The 19,620-nt window shown below is 48.1% G+C and overlaps 1 protein-coding gene across 3 annotated transcripts in view; it reads right to left on the bottom strand.

Moving 5' to 3' along the window:
• KCNQ2 (potassium voltage-gated channel subfamily Q member 2) overlaps positions 1-19,620 on the bottom strand; it is a gene marked incomplete at both ends in the record, with an annotated part of 64,554 nt that overhangs the window by 30,433 nt on the left and 14,501 nt on the right. For all 3 annotated transcript variants that reach the window (XM_082292643.1, XM_082292644.1, XM_082292642.1), the window contains 7 exons: positions 2,839-2,933; positions 3,629-3,724; positions 4,621-4,731; positions 6,855-6,980; positions 7,860-8,035; positions 9,177-9,303; positions 10,152-10,242. In XM_082292643.1, the coding sequence (XP_082148769.1) occupies positions 2,839-2,933; positions 3,629-3,724; positions 4,621-4,731; positions 6,855-6,980; positions 7,860-8,035; positions 9,177-9,303; positions 10,152-10,242 (822 nt within the window). The remainder of the gene's footprint in view (positions 1-2,838; positions 2,934-3,628; positions 3,725-4,620; positions 4,732-6,854; positions 6,981-7,859; positions 8,036-9,176; positions 9,304-10,151; positions 10,243-19,620) is intronic.

Here is a 19,620-nt window from a genome sequence, read left to right as displayed (position 1 = left end):
GTGGCTGATACAGAACAGGTTATTTGGGGTGCCTGGGTGCACCAAGCCACTTGTGCATCACAACCCAAACCACACCTGCACACAGAGAAGCCTTGTGAATATTTCAAAATTTTGTGCTCTCACATTTTGAATTTAAAGATGAAATCTGGAATTCTCTCAGAGGCCACCACATTTTCCCCAAACAAGTCAGAGTAGCTCTATTGCAGTGACTGGAGTGATGTTCTGGAGCCATGTGAGCTCCTCCAAGGCACGTGTAACAATTTTCTCATATCAATCAGCCAAGCCTTTCCAGAGATGCCTTGGAAAGAGAGACAAGCTAAAGGCACAGGCTCCTGCTATGAGGAATAAGCAGCTCAGTATTGAGCAGAAAGGATGCCGAGGTTGTGGTGACTGCAGATCATCCCCGGACACCAGAGAGGGAGATTTTGTGTTCCTGCAGCCCACTTCCAAACCACACTGTGCATTGCAGCCACATGTCAGCAGCCATGGCCTTAAGGGGCTGCTGGGCTTGACGTGCTGCTATGGCTGCAGCAGCGCCAGGACCAGCACAGGGCTGCCAGTGCCTGCCAGCTGGCTTGGGGAAGTGGGGAGGCAAGGAGAGATGGACCATGTGAGTGATGCAAGCTGCAGCCAGAACATACAGTTGCCCCCTTTTTTTGTTGTTGTTTTAAAATCCTATTTATTTATTTGACAGCATTCAAAATAAACTCAGAAGGGTTTCACTGCTTTTTTGGTAAAAAAAGCAGTTTCACTGAGGGCTGAATCCATTGGTGCACCCACTGCTCACTCGCCCAGGTGATGTTCACTTGATCTGTGCTCAAACAGGAGCTGGGATTTAAGGGAGAAGCTGGAGTGCAGAGAAATCCATGCCTAAGGAAGGCCAGGGTGACACTGCTGTGTGGGGCTGAGCAGCACCCACAGCAGCAGCCAGCAGAACTGCTGCGACCCAGCTACAAATCTGTCCTAGCTTTTTACTCAAGATAAGCAGGCTCTTCAAACTATATTTTTTTTCTCTTTCTCCTTCCCAGAGTTTTATTTAGCCCTTTCTGGAGATCTTTAGCTCAGATTTCTTCCTGCATATTAGCTCCATGGAAATACAGGTTTTAACAAGGGGATTGAGTACCAGGTAATCAAAAGGGTGTCACTGCATGTCTGGCTGCATGGTAAGTTCAGTGTTTCAAAGAGCAGTAAAATCTGGCAAAGTCCACTGAAAATAAGCCCTGAATGCCTGCATTTTGCAGTGGACTTTGGGCCAAGCTCCATCCTCATCCTCTCCAGTAGCTGATCCCAGGCAGTGCTGCAAAGGTACAGCCAGAAGGTCGGGTACTGGGAGGGAGAGTTTCAATGGGTGGGTTTAATGCTATTGGAAAACAGCTTTGTTCTGTTCTGTTGGGTTTTTGTTGTTTTGGGGGTTTTAGACAAAATCTTGAAGTTGGTTCATAAATTTCTAGGGAAAAAGCAACCAATCAGACACACACTGGGAATGAATCCAAGGAGAAATTACTGACCACAACAATGGGACTCCCAACAGGTTTTTATGATGGATTAAGAGGCTGGCTGCTGTGTTCGAAATACAGGCCTAAGCTTACCCCAGGAAATACATCCAGGCTGTCTGCCTGAGGGCTAAAAGGCACCAGGAATACGGGAAAACAGGAAGGGATTATTCCTGCAGTGGCACAGCCCAGTGCTGGACCACAGCCCTGCGTGGGAGCACGGAGATGGGGCACAGGGAGCCCCATCATGCCCAACAGAACCCCACAGAGCTACAGAAATATCTAACAAACCCATCCAACCATTCTTCAAACCCAGAGAGTCATGGAGAGCCCCTAAAAATACACCAGGAAGGGATGCATGGCCCTGCCCAGGATGCAGGGCAGTGTGGGGTGAAAATGAATAGAACTTTATGCATTTTAGCTTCTGAGGAAGCCACCAGGCCCAAAGGGGAAATGAAGGACTTCCCCATGTCCTGGAGGGCTGGGAGGCATGGCAAGGGACTCTGTCCCCAGCTCCATGAAGTTCCAACTTCCAAGAGGCTGTGAATTCCCACAGCACTGCTCTAACGTGTGTGGTTTCACCTTAAAAACCTGCTTGGTTTTACTGCAGGTAGGGTGAGGCAGATGGGTGCTGCTAAAACACTCTGGTGTTCAACAGCCTCATCCATCACAGCTCCAACAGCATTCCCTGCTTGTGTCAACACACTGGGATGGGTAAATGAGATACAAGAAATGGGAAAACGCTCCCTGAACCCCAAGTTAGCTTTCCTCCTCTTAGGAAAAAAAAGGAAAAGAAAGGAAAGGAGGACCCAGGGGAAATGCACCAGACAGAGTGCCAGGCTGGTCAAGGGAGGGAGAGAAGTTTGCTGAAAGGCAGAAGGACCATTAGAGACCAGTTGGACTGGGAAGAAGAGCCTGAGAGGGCACGAGGAGCTGCAGGTAGGGTGAGGGTGGTGTTTACCTATGATCCAGGGCAGCTTGGAGGGAGGTCTTCACACCTGGGCACGGCAACTGTCACAACACAATGCAACTACCAGCAGGCGTGGAGAAATAAAGGTGAAAAGAAGAGTGTGTACACACACAAAGACATGGGAAGAAAAAAAAAAAACACAAAGCAACAGGGAAATTAAAACCAAGTCAAAAGGAAAAACAATGAAAAAATACAAAGCAAAAAAATTCCAAAAGAAAAAGCATATACCAGCTCTTAGGAGCTCGAAATCAACCTTTTGAACCAAAACAAAAGTAAATAAATAAGCAAAATTATATATCCAGATAACAAAAATAACTATGGAGACAGTGGCATCACGAGGAAGGCAGTGGAGGAGGAAGCTGGAGGAGGAGGTACCTGTACATGGGGACGGTGACGGTGCGTTCGTAGTACTGCCAGGTGGAGTGCAGGTCCGTCCGGGACAGGTTGGTGGCATAAAATCTCCAAGCCGCCTGTGCAGGAGAAAACCCAGTGGGATTGTGCACCCAGGCATGGCCAGAATCACCCCTGAGTTTATAAACACCAACCAACACGAAGTGCTATGGGATGGATCCAGCATTCTGCCTTCTCCTTGATTTGGTAAGTGACAAATTTGAGGTAGTACCATGATGCTCCTGACCATGTGAGCCCAGTTAAAAATGCTGTGGGTGCCAGGCATTCACTGCCAGGCTGAGGTCAGGAATGAAATGGGCATTGTTGCCCATTAAGGAGTAAAAAATGTGGAGAGAGAGGAGTAGGGGAATGTAAAATGACTAATTTCAGTTCTCCAAGACGTACACCAAGGCCAGCCTTCTGCACAGACATCTGTTCTTGTGAAGAAAATGCTCCCAACTGTACCTTTATATCAGTATAAATATTCTCTTGGGGGAGAAAAAAAGGGTGAAAACAGACTGTCCTAATGCATTTGTCCTGCTGAGCTGGCTGCTTGCTGAATTTCATCCCTTTTCTCTCTAGATTCCCTACCACATATGCTATTTTCCCGTGGTTGATTTCCTGGCATTTATTCCCAGACAAAACCAGTCACCAGCTGCTGTCTCACACCTTACGCACACGGCCCCATTTGTCTCCTCCCCAACTACTAAAAGTCTATAAAGCCCCCCAAAACCAGGATGATGTAACCACAAGGCTCCTTGGATGTGACCCTCACCTGGATCAGGCCCGCTGCTGGGTTTCGCCTCTTCTCGAAGTGTTTTTGTCGATGCTGCTCTTGAACCTTCAGAGCAAACCCCGAACCCAAGATGCCCTGGGGAAGAGAACAACAGTTTGCTGCTAGCAGGGGTTTAGTTAAGCTTCCAGTGTAAAATGATGGCCAGCTTTCCCTCCAAAGGTTTTTTTCTGGCTCATTTTTTGATTCAAACACAGAGGAAGGAAGGACCCTCCATCCCAGCAGCCACAGCAGACACTCTCCAAGGGGCAGCAGACTTTGCAGGCACTCAATGGAATTGCAAATTTTCCCAAACTACCTCCAGCCAACTGACAAAATACAAAAAAACCCCAGCACACTGGTATTCAGCAGATTATCCTCACAGGAATCCAGCTCCGTGTAACACACTGATACACACTGCCGAAGGGACGGGGGGGATTTGCTGAAATGGTGCAACCACAGAATAGCAGACTGGTTTGGGTTGGACGGGACTTTAAAGTTCATCTCATTCCAGCCCCCTGCCATGGGCAGGGACACCTTCCACTATCCCAGGTTGCTCCAAGCCCCATCCAACCTGGCCTTGGACACTTCCAGGGATGGGGCAGCCACAGCTTCTCTGGGCACCCTGTGCCAGGGCCTCCCCACCCTCACAGGGAAGGATTTCTTCCTAATATCCAATCTAAATCTACCCTCTTTCATCTTAAAGACATTAATTACCCCAAGGAACAGCCTTCTGGGGAAAAAATGCTTTTTATTGCTTCCACAAATATTTGTGCAGAGCCAAATCTAAAGTTGCCATCCCGTTTGCTCATGCACATGAGCCCAAGTTGTAGATATTCAAACAGGGTTCCATTTTCCTCCCTCATTTTCTGAGTCAAAAGCCACAGAAAATCACAATTGGGAGATCTCTGAGGGCATCCCATTGTAACTGTTAGAGTGCCCTCAGCTCCAGGGGAAGAGGATGAGGCCCAGGTGAGTTCAGCCCCCCCACTTACAGCAGGAAGGGCAAAGAAGGAGACGCCGATGAGTGTGAAGGTCGCCGCCAGCAGCCGCCCGTTCCAGGTCTGTGGATACTTGTCCCCGTAGCCAATGGTGGTGAGAGTGATCTGCAGGGAGGAGAGCAGTGCCAAGCCCTCAGTCAGACAGCCTTAAAACTGAAACAGGGCAGCCAGAACTCCCACAACCCCCGAGTGGCACACAGAGGAGCAGGGTCACTGCGTGCCCTGAGCTGTCCAAGGCACGGTGCGGCTGGGGGACCCTGGGACCCAGCAGGGATGGGCAGCTCCACCTGCCCTGCTCACGTGCTGAGTTTTCACACCAGTTGGGAGCGTTTTGGTGCCTTTTGCTGTCACAGAGAGAGCTGCCATCTGGTGCAGAGGCTGGCGGCAGCTCAGAACCTCCCCCGGGAGGGGTTGTGCCTTCGGCAGGGGAAGCGAACCGGCACCGTTCCCCCAAACTCCCTTTTGGCAGCTCAGGAAAGCTATTTGCATGCACAAAGATCTGCTGCTGTTTATTCCCAGTCTTCCCAGCAGTGCCTATCAGCTGGTCTCCCCTCCTCGATTCAAAAACAGCCTGTTAGGCTGAGAGAATTAATTATGTCTCCTTCACCACCTCATTTAGGGATGGGGTTTGTGTTATTGCAACGCACCAAGAGAGAGCTGGGAAGCTGCCGCCTGTGTTTTGGGGAAGGACCTGAGAGATTTGTTGGAGACAGAGTCCCCTGAATTTCAAACTGTAGGGGAAGACACCTTTTCCCGCTGCAGTCCATGGACATCACTAATGGGAAATGCTGGGTATTCCCCAAAGGCTTCCAAGAGGATTTGGAGAGCCTGTGACTGGCAGGGCAAGGCAGAGAGGGATGGTCTGATTAGAAACATCTTTGAGACTTCTGATCCCAAAGGCTGTCCCTGTCACACAGCCTCCATGGACAGAGCTGGCCCCAGGGATGGGAGCTGACACCATGCTGGTGTGGCATTGGAAATATGCACTCCATTTAGAATAAAAAATCACTTTTCCACAAATGGAAGTGTGGTCCCAAAGTGCCTTTTAACTGGGCCCACTAAAAGCCTTATCAATTAGATGCTGTTTTGACCAAGTGGTTAAAAAATGCATCAACATGGCTAATCCTTACTGAAACACAAAGTCAGATCAAGACTCTCTCCATAACCACTGCAAAGCTGGTTTACAATATTTTTGTAATTTCTACAGACAACAAGTATTGGATATACTAAGATCAACCAAGGGGTAATTTTCTGAACCTGATATTTGATTTATCCCGTCTCTCAACATCTGCCTGTATTGGACCCAGGAGTTGGACACTGACAAAAAATATTTATTTTAATGAAGGTCTTTTTTTTCTGAGCTTCTCAGTGGCAAAAAAGTCTCAGAAGCAGAAGGGATAAATCTGCCCATGTTTCTCCCCAAACTGAGCTCTAATCTGGGCTGTCACTTTTCCCTCATTGCTTATTTTCTCGTTATGTTAAACTTGGCTTTGTTTTTATTTTTCTGTCCTAACTAAGGGGCTTGAAAAGCAATTTGCTGCCTCTTTCCCTTTGTTGGAATGGAGGAGCTTCTTGATCAGCCGATTCCTCCCCAGGCCTGTTATTGGGATTTGATCAGATCGGGGATTTTCATTACATGCTTTGTAATCAAGGCCAAACTAGTGATGGAGCAGAAGAACAATAACGCAAGAAGATTAGAACGTCATTAATTCTCTCTTTGTAATCGGGTAATCCAATAATTCACATGCACACGCAGAGCAAACCACAAGTATTGCCCTTTCAGCAGAGATGTGACAGGGAGTGCTTGCCCCGCTGGAGTCTTTCTGCTACTTAGGCCCTATTAATTTTATAAAATTTATTCCAGCCTTGCCCAAGTGCAATTTAAATAATTAAAGGGCAGCAATACTTGTCAAAACAATGATCAAAGCACCACATGGCGTGGGATGTCTCTCTGACCTGCCTCTGTCACGACAGAGCTCAATCCCACGACTGGGAGCACATGAGTTCTCAGTTCCCCTGCAGCTCCAGCTAATTCAGAAATGTGATCCCCTAACAATTTCTATGAGGTTTATATAAGAAAAAGAGCTAAATGGAGCAGCCTGAAACCATTTAATAAAAATGTTAACTAAGCACTCTCTAAGTCAATACCTCACGTAAGTGATAGAAGATGGAGGGTTAATGGACATTTTATTTTAATAACCAGCAGCTGCTCTATGGAAATTACTTACCAGACCCCACCAGAGTGCATCTGCGTATGTATCAAAGTGCTCATTTTCTCCCTTCTCGGCCAAGTACACCAGGAAAGAGGCCAGGATGAGGCACAGGAAGCCAATATACCAGGCAGTAATCAGCTCCTGCGAGATCATTAAAAGAAAGAAGATAATAATTGCAGTCCTGGTGCACATCTCCAAACGCTGAGTTCCTTGCTTGCTGCTGGATCTGAACTTCCCCTGCATTTGTTTAGGTTTTGTGGCTTTGGTTGGAGATCAGTGATGGCACTTTCTGAGATGGGACCATGGCTCTGCCAGGCCTGAAGACCAAATCACACAAACACACACAGCAAATGTAGAAGGGAGTGTTAAGAGCTCCATTATTGCAAGAACTGGAACTGAGACTTTAAAAACTCAGATATTTCCCCAGTTCACACAGGGAAGTGGAGTTGAAACTGAAACAGGAATCCCCAGATCCCTGGAGATTCTGCTTAGGGCAGGTCCAATCCACCAAACGAGGAGGAGCTATGAAGTTGGGTCTGGATGGACTATCCTCCAGTTGCAGGGAAGTTTTCATTCAGAATCCACAGGAGTGAGTATTTTCTGATTAGGTTAATGCAAGGGTGGACAAAAGAGACCCACAGATTTCCTGCAATTTTTACACAGTGCTGGAGAAGCTGGCTAAGCTTCTCTGGGGTAAAGTGAAGGAAGCAGGAGAAATGTTAAAATCATATATACAGCAGCAGGAAACAAAAAATTACCAACAAACTCTTCCCAGACTTATCCCCTTACACCAGGGATTGGTTCCATGACTGGAATCTCTCTCCCTTCCCTCCTTGAGTGGTCAGAGTGCTCCATCAGACCTTGTGTCTCTGACTGCATTGCTCCCGTGTGTTACCTACGGTGTCCTTCCAATCTCCCCAGGCCTGGGAGAACTTTGGGATGAAAAGCTGAACCAAAGCAGTATCTCTGGTGGGGAGAACGCAAAGGGCAGCTCCACGTCCTTGCCTGGGCCTTGCTCACCTTGCTGTGTGCGTAGACCACGGAGCCCAGGAGCTTCCAGGTGCCGCCGCGCCGGTCCATGCGGATCATGCGCAGGATCTGCAGGAACCTCAAACTCCTGAGTGCGGAGGTGGCAAAGACGTTCCCCTGGGACCCTGCCGCCAGCACGGCGATGGACGCGATCAGCACCATGATGTCTGCGGGAACACAGGGAGGGAAAGATGAGGAAGTGCTGCCTGATCACCACCAAAGGGAATGGCATTGCCACTGCCTCAGGCTGTGCATGACAGGGATCTCCTACACTTGTATCCCGTGCTGGAAGGACACAGCACTAATCTGAAACTGGATGAAAGGAGTCACTGCACACCATGTGAAAACATCCTAGTTTCCTTCTCCACACTCATCATTCCCATAGAAGAAGTGTCAAATGCTGCAAAGCCTGAATTTCAATCTGATTCAGTGTTAAAACTGGATTAAAGCCTTGCCAAAGGCCCCTTCCTTCATCAGCCATAGCTGCCTGTTACAAAGAGCAGGGAATTCCCACATCTAAACTGGGAATGAAAATCTCTGCATCCTCCACGGTAATCCTAAGGCGCATATGGACAAAGAAAGTCCAAGGAATAGGCCAAGAAGAAGGTCTAGTTCAATATATGTCAAAGATCCTATAAACCTCCCTCTTCCCTGATTTGCTACACAAATTTTATAGGAGTGTTTTTCTGTAGAATAAACGGAAATCCTGCACATGCCCCTTGCCAGCTCCCACACAGTCAAAGGCAGTCTCCACAGTGAAGAGCATGACCACTCTGTCCATTTCTAATCCCAGAAAATATCACTGCTGCGCCCAGATGGCCCCTCTCACAGGAGATTTGCTGAGCACTTTCCAAACAAGAATTAATTAAGTCTCACAACTCCCTTGTGAGGCAGCTCAGCAGCACCAGAGAAGGCAAAGTGAGACATGGAGTCTCAACGACTTGGGAACAATTCAGTGTGGAGGTTGGACACACGACTGCAGGATTCCAGGTCCTGTGCTCAGCTTCTTCTGGCTAAACCCTGTTTCTGTGGCTGTGGACAGCTGTCAGTGATGCCTGAGGTATGCAGGGCGCTGGGATGGCTCCCAGGTCAGCAGAAAACAGGGAGAGCCCTGTGATGAATAACAACAAAAAAGCATGTCCATGGATTAGGACTTCTGCCTTTGGGTTTTTTTCTTCCTGAAGGTGACCGTGAAGCAGCTGAAGTTTAACCCCCAAAATACATGCAATACACTGCAGCACCATGCAAGGAAGTGCTTGGAATGGCCATCCTGGGCTGGGAAATCTCATACAGGGACTCAGCTCTTACCGATGACACAGAAAGGCTTGCGGGCAAATTTCAACCTTCCCCTCCAGCCCCGGTATCGGCAGCAGCAGCCGGCAGCCCAGATCCGCACAAAGTACTCCACCCCAAACACCACGATGGTGACAATTTCCTGTGAGGGGGACAGTGCCATTAGTCAGGAAAGGATAATGGAGAGCACGCTTCGGAACCCAGGACAAACCCACAACCTCAGAAAAATACACCTCAGCAAATACATCACCGAGCTGTCTGCACCACTCGACAGAGAGCCCAGGCTTGAAAGATCATCAAATCTCTGCTTCTGTGTCTTCCCTCCCCCTCCCCAGGGTGGTGAGAGGTGCTGCACGTTGCAGCCACGAACTGGAGTTTTACACCTCCTCATGTTGTGCTTGTTCCCCCATGACAGGACTGATGAACACCTCGTTGTCTCCCTACCACCAGTCTCCAGGACTCAAATCTGTTAGTGCTGAGGGAAGAGTGCAGATGGGAATCACTGAACAAGAATAATCCTAGGGGATGACAAAAGGGGATTTCAGCTTTTTCCCTAGAAAACTGGCCTGGTTGCCTGTGTGTGCTGGGTGAGCTGGAGTAGGGGTGGTGTAGATTCTCCATCCCTTGATGCCAGGCGAGCTTTTTCCATCTATTTCCGTTTCCACCTGAACATCCCGTGCATGCTCCCTTCCCTCTGAGATCTTGTCTCACCTTTCTCATGTGTCAAACCTGGTGAAGCCCTAATTAGCCTGCAGCACCTTTTGGTTTGATGAAGGGCAGGAATGGGGAAGAGGAAAACAGGCAAAAGGAGAGGAGATGGGTGAATCCAGCAGCCCTGGATGTTTTTCCTAAATTTTTCCCACTTCTGACCTACAGGCCCCAGTGGTCCCCCTCTCACAAGTGACAGCTTAAATTCTTGCCTCAAACAGCCCCAGTCTCAGGGATTTGTGTGGTTTTGACTTTAATACCTCACTGTCAGTCCCCACTTACCAGAATGTAAAGGGCCCCTTCTGAGCTGTTCTGGTACTCATCAATGGTCGAAAAGACAGACAGCACCAGGCAGGAGAACACTAGTAGAAAACTACAGAACACAAAAAGGGAGAGAGAGACAAGGTCAGTCTTAATGGCAGTAAATGTTCATACTCATCCAGCTAACTCAGAGAGCAATTTTGGGTCTATTTCTCTCTATTTACTGCACTGCTGCTACACCACCAGGTAAAAAGGGTAAGTCAAGTGCCCGGTTTTGCTAACTGGAACAGTTATGTGTGGATGGACCCGCTGGACTGTCCCCAGTTTGGCCAGTGCCAATCCAGTTCCCCTTCCAGCTGATAGCTCTGATCACATCTGACATTTTTTCCCCAAGGAAGTGTCAGCTCTTTCAGCAACACACATCCAAAAGCATCCAAATGAGCTGGGACATTTCTACCTGGGGTAAGAGGGGGCCAGACTGGCTGAGGAGCAGGAGCATGGGCTGAGCATGAGCTCCACTCATGCTCTACTTATGCATTTCCATCCTCAAAAGCTCACACAGAAGTGCTGCTGCAATTCTTGCCAGAGTAGGACATTTTTGGGTGGATTTAATATTCCTTTCTTAGGCAGGTACTCCACATTAACTCCTCACTAGCTGGAAAGGCTGGTGACATTTTGGGTGGATTTAATATTCCTTTCTTAGGCAGGTACTCCACATTAACTCCTCACTAGCTGGAAAGGCTGGTGACATTTTGGGTTTGTTGGAGCATCACTGGGAGGTGGGTTGTTGTTACTCTGCTCTTCTGTGGCCAGACATGGGATAGAAGAGGGGTTTGATCCAGCCCAAGGGAATGTGATTTTGGTGCTGCTGGCACTGGGGAGGGAGCTGGACTGGTCTCTGTCCCAGCCCTTCATGGACAAAAGAAGCCTCATCCTGCCATAAGCTCGGGACGACCCAACTTTGATATCAGCTCTCTCAGTCTCTCATTTACCACAGAACTGGGGAGATGCCCAAACCCCAGCACGCATCCAGCTCTCATTGACATCTACATCCACGGGCAGCCTCCCAAAAGCAGCCTGAGCAGTGCCACCCCAGCCTGTCACTCACTGCCTGCCCCCATCACGGCTGCCCAGTGCTGGATGTTCTGATGTAAATCAAAGGGCACTGAATGAGTGACAGGAGCTCGGCTCTCTCCTGACACTCGGCGCCTGAATCCGCAGCTGCCGAGGTGTCCTGGCATCTGCTCAAGGCTGGATGCTTCCACCCCTGCCCACTGCTTGCTCCAACAAAAGCGGGGAAATTAATTTACTTGGGATCGTTTTACTAATACAATAAAGTAGGCCAGCACAAGGAGAAACTAAAAGCTGCATTCTTTAAGAGCATTAAATAATTCATCGGTCTGACTTTGTCTCACATTCCTACAAACTGCATTGTGAATATTTATAAGGTTTGGTTCTGCTAGTGGGGGCTGTTGCTTTTTGGTGAATAAAGGAAAGGAGTTTCACACCACCAGGTTGTGCTTGTGGCTTTGCAGTGACCATTAATGTCACAGTAGCAAGTAAAAATAGGAAGATTTGCAGTATTTATTTGAACCACAGGCTGAAACGTGGTGGTGAGGTAGGGACTGCTGGAGGTAAGGGACCTTCAGAGCCATCTCAGCCAAGGCTGAACTTTATCAGCCACAAGATGAATCCAGCACCAAGCAGATAAGGAAAATTGCCTGATTTCTCACTGCAAATTTCCCCTTCCTACACCAGGTTTCGTGTGCAGACACTTGAAACAACCTCAGGAGAGCAAGAAAACCTCACTTGCAATCCCACTCATGATGTCCCTCAATGTCTTGTCTAGGTCCCACTTCAATATCTTTTCTCCCCAAGCTGGTCTTTTAAAATAACCCTTGCCATCAACAACCCCACCACAACCTGCCCTGCAGTCAAACGGACTCCATCCATCCCAACATCCTCCAGACTGCTGGGGCCATGCCCTGGGAGCTGGGCAAGGGGCTCCACTGCTGCCCACCCCATGCAGGGGGAGCAGAATCCCACACTCCAGGAGGGAAGGAGCTGCAACTGGGTCAGGCAGCCCCACTCCTGGAATGGCCCAGATTTTGCTGCAAACTTCTATGTTGAAGTGAGAAACAAATGAATAATCAATGAGAGAAGAAAGAGGAAAACAACAACAGCAACAAAAGATAATGGAAAGGGATCAAGGGAAAAGAGGATTCTACATTTTCTGATTAAAGAAGTAGAATGTGAGTTGTATTTATTTTTGTGACGAAACATCACTGCAAAGTGCCTGAGAAAGAGCTGAAAGCAAAGTGCCAGTATCAGAGCAGGCTTGCACACTGTGTTTGCTCAGCTGATCACCTTGGGTAGATCCAGAATGAAGGCACTCTCAAATCATGAGTCCTGCAGGGACACCCACTTGAAAAGAGGATTCCTGTATGTTAAGCAGTCATTCGACAGATACTGATGGGACAGGGGGGAAAAAAAAGGAACAGAAATTGCTTTATCACTCCAAATCCCAAGGATTGGTTGTGCAAACCGTGGTTATAGGGAGAGCTGGGGCAGCTCCAGATGCTACTGGAGCAGTTGGACACCTGGGTGCTGCTTCTCCCCCTTCCAGCACATCCCTGCAGCCTCATCCCCAGCCTCTCTGCGCTCCTCAGCTCCCCAGGGCCAGCTCAGAGCTGCTGTAAATTCCACTCTGGGCTCCCCAGGGCTTCCATTGCCAGGGGGACCTGATGCAGATCAGGCTGGCAGGGCCAGCATTAATTACAGCACTGCCGAGCACGGGAGGCAGCAGGGAATGCACCAGCTTCTCCAGCGGAGCATGGGAGATCCATGGCCAAATCCCACAGGGACAAAAACCTCCCCCTGGCTCAGTCCCAATGGGTAAGGAATCTCCCTGTCCCAGACACCAGGAAAGGAGCAGTCCTGCCAGCAAGGGATGCAAGCTCTGGCTCAGCACAGGGTGAGCTGCACAAGCATCCTAAAAATAGCTCCATGGTGATGCACAGCTTCTCTGCTTGACCATGTGGCCCACCAGCCTCTGGGGGGGCTGGAAAAGGAGACTCAGAGAATGACACCTTTCTGCAAGGAAACTAAATTTGGGGGGTTGAGGTCTATATGGCTCCTAGGAGACCTTGAGGGATCTGCAGATCCCCTTTGGATGGAGGAGTGGAAGAGGGAAGCTGAGAGGTACGTGCACATCAGGGCACGTATCCTCTGAGCTGTCACAGAGGGAGGGCAGTGGGGAACAGGAAGCTGGACTCTGCTTTAATTCCACCTAATCTACCCAGACAGATCAGGAAAGGGCTTCAGATAATAATGGATAGCTAAGGAAAGGGAAACAAGCCAATAAATAGTGTAGCAGTTGGGATGAATCTAATTTTTAAAGCTACATATCTAATGAAAGAAAATTACGTCTGCAGCCTGACTCTGGGAAATGTTAATGTGCAATAAGGAACATTAATTAGGTCCCATCTAATGATTTTTACATTAAAGATGCCAATTCTGCTTAGAGCTTTAGGGAAGACAATATCCTCCTCCTGAGCAGACAGGTCCTGCCTGAGGCATGGCTGGAGTCAGCACCTGCATCCCCCAAACTCCAGGCAGGATTCAGAGTGGTTTGGGACCACTGTCTCCTCCTCAGAGTGATGGGAAGGAGAAATCTGTCCCCAGCCTGGAGAAGGACTCCTCAGTGCATTTTGTCACCCACCACCCTTTCCTGCAGGCCCCCAGCACCTCCTGCTGCTCCCACATCCCCCACGCCTGTTGCTGAGACCTTTAAGCTCAGCCAAGACTCAGCTGTGCAAATCTGACTGCTGCTAATACCAGTAAATCCAAAGACCTCCAAAGTCTGACTTTACATCCAAAGGTTATGTTGACTTAAAACACCCATGCACGCTTCTTATTACAATTTTTAAATCCCAGCACAAAATCTGCATATCCAGATTTCATATCCACTGTGCTTCAGGTTAGCAACAGAAAAAGGAATGACTGAACTCCCCCTTGGAAATAAAAATACTTAAAAAGGTATGAAACAGGAAAGATTGTCCTTCCCTTTTTTTTTTTTCCCCTCCTCAGTGAAAGCACATGATGGAATCATCATAAAGCTGCTCAGGTTAATCATCTAATTTGCCTTCCAAAAGAAACCCCCTTGGAATCTACATGCCCATTTACATAAGAATTTTAAAAGGCCTCTAAATTTATTCCTGAAATACTCATATTCAAATAACATTCACTGACATTCAGAAACGTTGGGTTCCTCTGATGGAGCACCACTAATTAGCAACTGGATTCCTGGATGTGATGGAGATGGATACAACACGAGGACGTGACAGAAGCTTGTAACAAGCCACTGTGCTTGTTGCCCACTTTGATGTCTTTCCCTGGAATTGGGAAAGGACATAAATGATTTGTTTAATTAGAAGAGGCAAAGCTGGAAAGGAAGGAGTATTTCACTACAGACATTCGAGAGCTGCACAATGAAAAGCAACTTAAAACATTTAAAACACGTGAAAATTACTTTGGGATGTAAACAAGGCATTGATAATTGTGCTAAAATAAAACCAACACGCTTATGTGCAATCCAGCTGCAATCCCAGTAAATCCATTTGCTGTGGGCTCTGTAAAATGCTGCAGTTCAAGTACCTAAAACTTTGATGTAAATCAAAGGCCAGGAAAATACAGAAATGACAATAAGTGAAGGTGAAAGAGCATCCACTCCAAAGAGAAACAGAGATTGTCAAATGCCTTTTAGTGCTCAGAGAGCCTCGAAATCAGAATGGGAGTATTTGCAGCTCAATTTAAACCTCCATTGAGTCAGAAGCAAAACGCTGAGAAAGCCATGACTTTTCCAGGGATAAAGACTTTGTCGTATGGCACCTACCCTTAGCCAGGAGCATCCATCATCTTTATTCATGTAAGCAATCCTGCTGTGACTTGCAACCTGGCTGCTCATTTACAAGGCTGAATAGAAGCCTAAATACCTCACTCCGGGTTCCCACATCCCTCGGTCTCAGCCAAAATCATCTCCCAAGGCAAATTCTCTCACTAGGAGAGCTGGAAATAGAAGTGGAGAGTCCTGCCTTTTGGTGCTGTACCTCAATAAACATTCTCCTTCCCAAAAATAACTCCTGATGGCATCTCAATCCCCTCAGGCTTGGCCATGCCCAGCCCCATCCTCTGTCCTGAGATCTTGCTCCTTGGATGAGCCTGGAGGATCCCTGAGCATCCATGCGGGTGGGAAACATTGTGGTAAACACACTGGCTGGCTCCAAGGCAGGGATTGTCATGGTTTATAAACTTTTTAATAAATCATTATCAAAGGCCTGTCTGGGACAACATTTACAGCTCCTGTGCTTTCTCAGTGCACCCAGGTGATGCCTGAGCAGCCTTGATAAGAGCCCCCCGGCTGTACAAAGCCATAAAGAGCACTAAGGACTGTGGTGTGAATGGTAGGATGGTTTGCATTGGAAGGGACCTTAAAGATCCCCTAATTCAAACCCCCTGCCTTGGGGCTGACACCTTCCACTGGAGCAGGTCGGCTAAATGGAGCACTGGAGCATCTCCAGAGGGCCAAAGCAGTGTTCCAGGGAAGGCTGTGGAGTTAGATTGTGGGCTGGGAGGTGAGAATTCATCCGGCTACAGAGAAACAGCTCTTAGAGATCCGTGTTAGAGGGCTGGCACTGGGATGGGAAGGAAAATCATAGAATGATTTAGGTTGAAAAATCCCTCCAAGATCGAGCCCAACCAAGCCAGCACTGCCAAGGCCACTACTAAACCATGTCCCCAAGTGCCACATCCACACATCTGTGAAATCCCCCTGTAAGAGCATGGCAAAGCTGCACAACCAAGTCACAATAAAACCTCTTTCCCTGCCTTCCTTCTATTTAGGCAGCACGTTTCTCAGAAATAAGAGCAGGATATAGGTTCAAATACATTTTATCCTTCAACACCCACCACTTCTGAAATCAGTTTCCACTCCAAGGGCTCCTCCAGCCTTTTGCCTGTACTTGTAACAATCAGAGAACAGAACTGGCATCATCTGTCTGGAGTGCCAGAGCCAGAGTCCTGATCCAAACCCAGGGACTACAGGAATTTGAGCAGAAATTGGGTTTGCATGACATAACTTATCCCTAGTCCAGCAAAGGATTGTTTATCTTCACACTTAGGAGCGAGAGTGAGCTTAAGAGCTTTTCTGGATTGAAGCCTCAAAGAACAAAAGCCATCTGGAAATGCCAGGGAATGGAGATCAAGATCTGAACGCTTACAGTGGGAAAAAGAGTTAAATGTAAGGAATTGCTTGGGTTTTTTACAGGCTGGCTCTAATCATTTAACTTAGGCTGAATAAAAGCCTTATTAATAATAATGACTGCATGCAAAGTTCTAGCTCCAATGTTCTGCTTTGTCCTCACCCAGAATGAATCACTTGGAAATGCTTGTCTGCGTATTCTCTTCGCCCTGCACACGCAGCCTCAGAGGAGCCAGATGTCTGGAGGAAAACCCAAAGTATTAATCAAGCCTGTGCACCTGCCAGAAGAGTCTGTTCCTGCTGGGATTCAGCTCTGCTGGGCTGAGGTTTTCTTTCAAAAAATTTGGTGGGGAGAAATATATTCATGCAGCTGCAGAAATGGTTCATGGGAGAGAATCCTAAAGCCCACAGTGTAATTACAGTGCATTGGGAGGTAAATTAAGAGTATAAAATATTGGACATTTAAGTAATTCTTAAAATGTCTGTGCAGGCATTTATTCAGATCATGTTCATTGATTTTAATGTGAGGGAAAGTTGCTGTCTCATGCAATACCCATATTATTCAGATTGAAATCTGAGCACTGCCTCTCTTTCATCCCACAGGGTATTCCCCCAAAAGAGCCTCTACTTCCTCCCCACCCTGGAGAAATCCTTGCTAGTGAGCACAGAAATACAAACCTTCCTAATCTAACCTTTATCCCTATATGAAGATCAAGTTATTTCTGTTTCCTAAGTCTTGCTTTTCTACAACACCTCAAGAAAAATAAATTTCAGAAGCCAAGGAAATGCTGCATGGTTGGACCGTGCAGGAACTGAAATTCCTCTTGCTGAGGTCAAGTTCCTCTGACCGACCTGGGCAAGTCACTCGATCTGACTTAAGTGAGCTCTAAAACTGGGTTAAAAGAAAGCTGTCCCTATAAAGTGTAATGCTGCATCTCATCTAAACATTCCTCGAGGGAATGTGATATATAAAAATAGGCTCTGGTCTAATTGCAGATAGGAAGATTGTCTCCAATCGGGCTAGTTCCCGCGGCAGACAGGAATAGTAGCTGGTTTTTCAAAGGTCTGTCCCAGAAGCAGCTATTCAGCTGGAGCCCGAGGTTTCCTGCCCACGAAGGACGAGCTCCAACCCCCTGAGCTCCTTCAGCTTCACTTCCCCACCTCCGACTTTGCACTAGTTCCACAGCACCACGAATTCCAGCACCTCAGCAACAAAAATCCTTGTTGAGAGCACCCACAGGGAGCTGCTGCCACAGGAGCTTGGCAGCTCTCAGCAGCCACTTGAACTGTCCCAGACCCACAGAAGGCAACTAAATGGCTCAAAATCCTTGTGTTACCTTTAAAAACCCCTGTCTCCCCATGGGTGAGGCCCTTGGCTTGTGCTCCTGTAAAAGCAGGACCCCAGAACTGTTGCTCTTGGGCTCCCTCCCAGATAAGAGTGAAGGAGAATGGCTGAGATACTGACAATTTCTAAGGCACTCAGATGCCCCAGTCACTTCCCAGGGTCCCTTCCCTGCTACATTCCTTGACAATTAGAAGACAAGGATGTGGTTTCTGAGAACCAGAGGCTAATGGATAACACCAAAGTGTAAAATGCAAGGATTACCAAAGCCCTGCTAATTTCATTTGCTCATTGGTTTGTTTAATTAACAGAGTCTTGGGGAAAAGAAGGTAGTATTTGCAAACTACCCATAGAATATGTCTAAAAGTTGGTAATTTCAACATCTGTTTAATTTTACCTCTCTTGTCCCAGGTAGTGAGCAGGAGCTCACAGCCAAGGTGCAAAAGAATTGGCTTACAGCCTTTTGATTTCAGCTCCCAAAAGATCATGACCCCCAAGCTATGTAAAAAAAAAAGTAATCTGAAGAATAAGAGGAATGCCACAATAATCAGGATTGATGTTCCCTCTCACCCACTCCAGCACAAATCAGGAATAACGCCCTGAAAGCCAAGGCGGCTGCACTGCCCCAGGAGAGGATCCAGCTCAGCTGGCTCCAAACCCTGCGATGCCTGAGAGACACCTGAGTTTGGCACAAGAGAAAATGCAGGATTGGGTCCAGCCCCAGAAATAAAGGGCCTGTGGTCAGTTTTGGAGCTCTGCATCCTTCCCCACGTTGGTAGGCTGTCATCATCCTCCACGGCAGAGGTGGCAGAACATGGCCCTGCTGCTTTCCATGTCTGTGAAGCTGCTCCCATCAGGATGGGAACATTCTTTCCAGGAGCAGCACCTGGGCCATGCAGACAGGCAGCCCAGAGGAGCTGCCCAGGGTAAAGGGATGCAAAACAAACTTGCATCTCTGGAGAGCTCATCATTAAGCAGGCAGTGCTCTTTAGCCCTAAAAAATTGCTGAACCAGCCCAGTTATGCTGCAGAGGGGGGAGAACATCACGCCAGCTGCCAGTCAATCCCTGCTTAACTTCACCACTAACAGAACTATTTTGGGTCTCCCAGGAGTTGTAATTCTGAATTCAAAAGTCCTTTTCCACCTTTTCCTCTCCATCAGCAAAGTTTCTCTGAGCAGCAGCCGGATTTGTGCCAGCTGTGTGCTCCCCAGGAGCTATGGGGACATCATCCTGCCACCACCCACATCGGCACCTCCTTGGCTCACAGCAGAGATCGGCCAGCTCGTGATACCTGCACAGACGGTGCCAGCTCTTTGCACCTGATGAATTAATCCCCAGCACCAAAGGACAATTAATCACTTCTATCACCTCTCACTTCTTCCCCGGCATAACCCGAATTCTGCAGGTGGATGGCCAGGTGTGGATGGGAGAGCAGGTGAGCACAGCTCACACATCGAGAACCGTTTGCAGAGGGAGAGGCTGCCCAGAGAGTCGCACGCCCAGGATGTGGAGGAAAGCCATGATCCTTGCCAGATGAAATAAAGGCAACCTCAGTTAATGAGGGAGCCTCATTTGAGCTGGGCAGCTTTGGGGGGCTGCTGCAAGCAGGGCTGGGCGTTGAGAGCGAGCATGTGCAGATCACGGCTTTTGTGCTCACCGGGATTCTTGCAAAAGAGGTGACAATACCTCATGCAAAGCTCCCCCAAAACTTCCATCAGTGGAAGAGGGGAGGAGCGATGCGTGTTCCCCCCAGCTATCCCTGCAGTGCAGCAGTTCACAGGTCAGCACAACCTTTTCATTTCAGTCAAGGCTACATTACCCAGCCAGTCCCCAAACCTCACCCCTGTCCCTCATTGCTGCTCATTGCTATGACGTGGGCAGATGGGAA

The sequence above is a fragment of the Coloeus monedula genome, assembly GCF_965178545.1.
Source record: "Coloeus monedula genome assembly, chromosome: 17".
In the NCBI taxonomy this organism is placed as follows: domain Eukaryota; kingdom Metazoa; phylum Chordata; class Aves; order Passeriformes; family Corvidae; genus Coloeus; species Coloeus monedula.
Note: the sequence above shows the minus strand (reverse complement) of the source record. Positions and strands in the feature narration are given on the sequence as shown.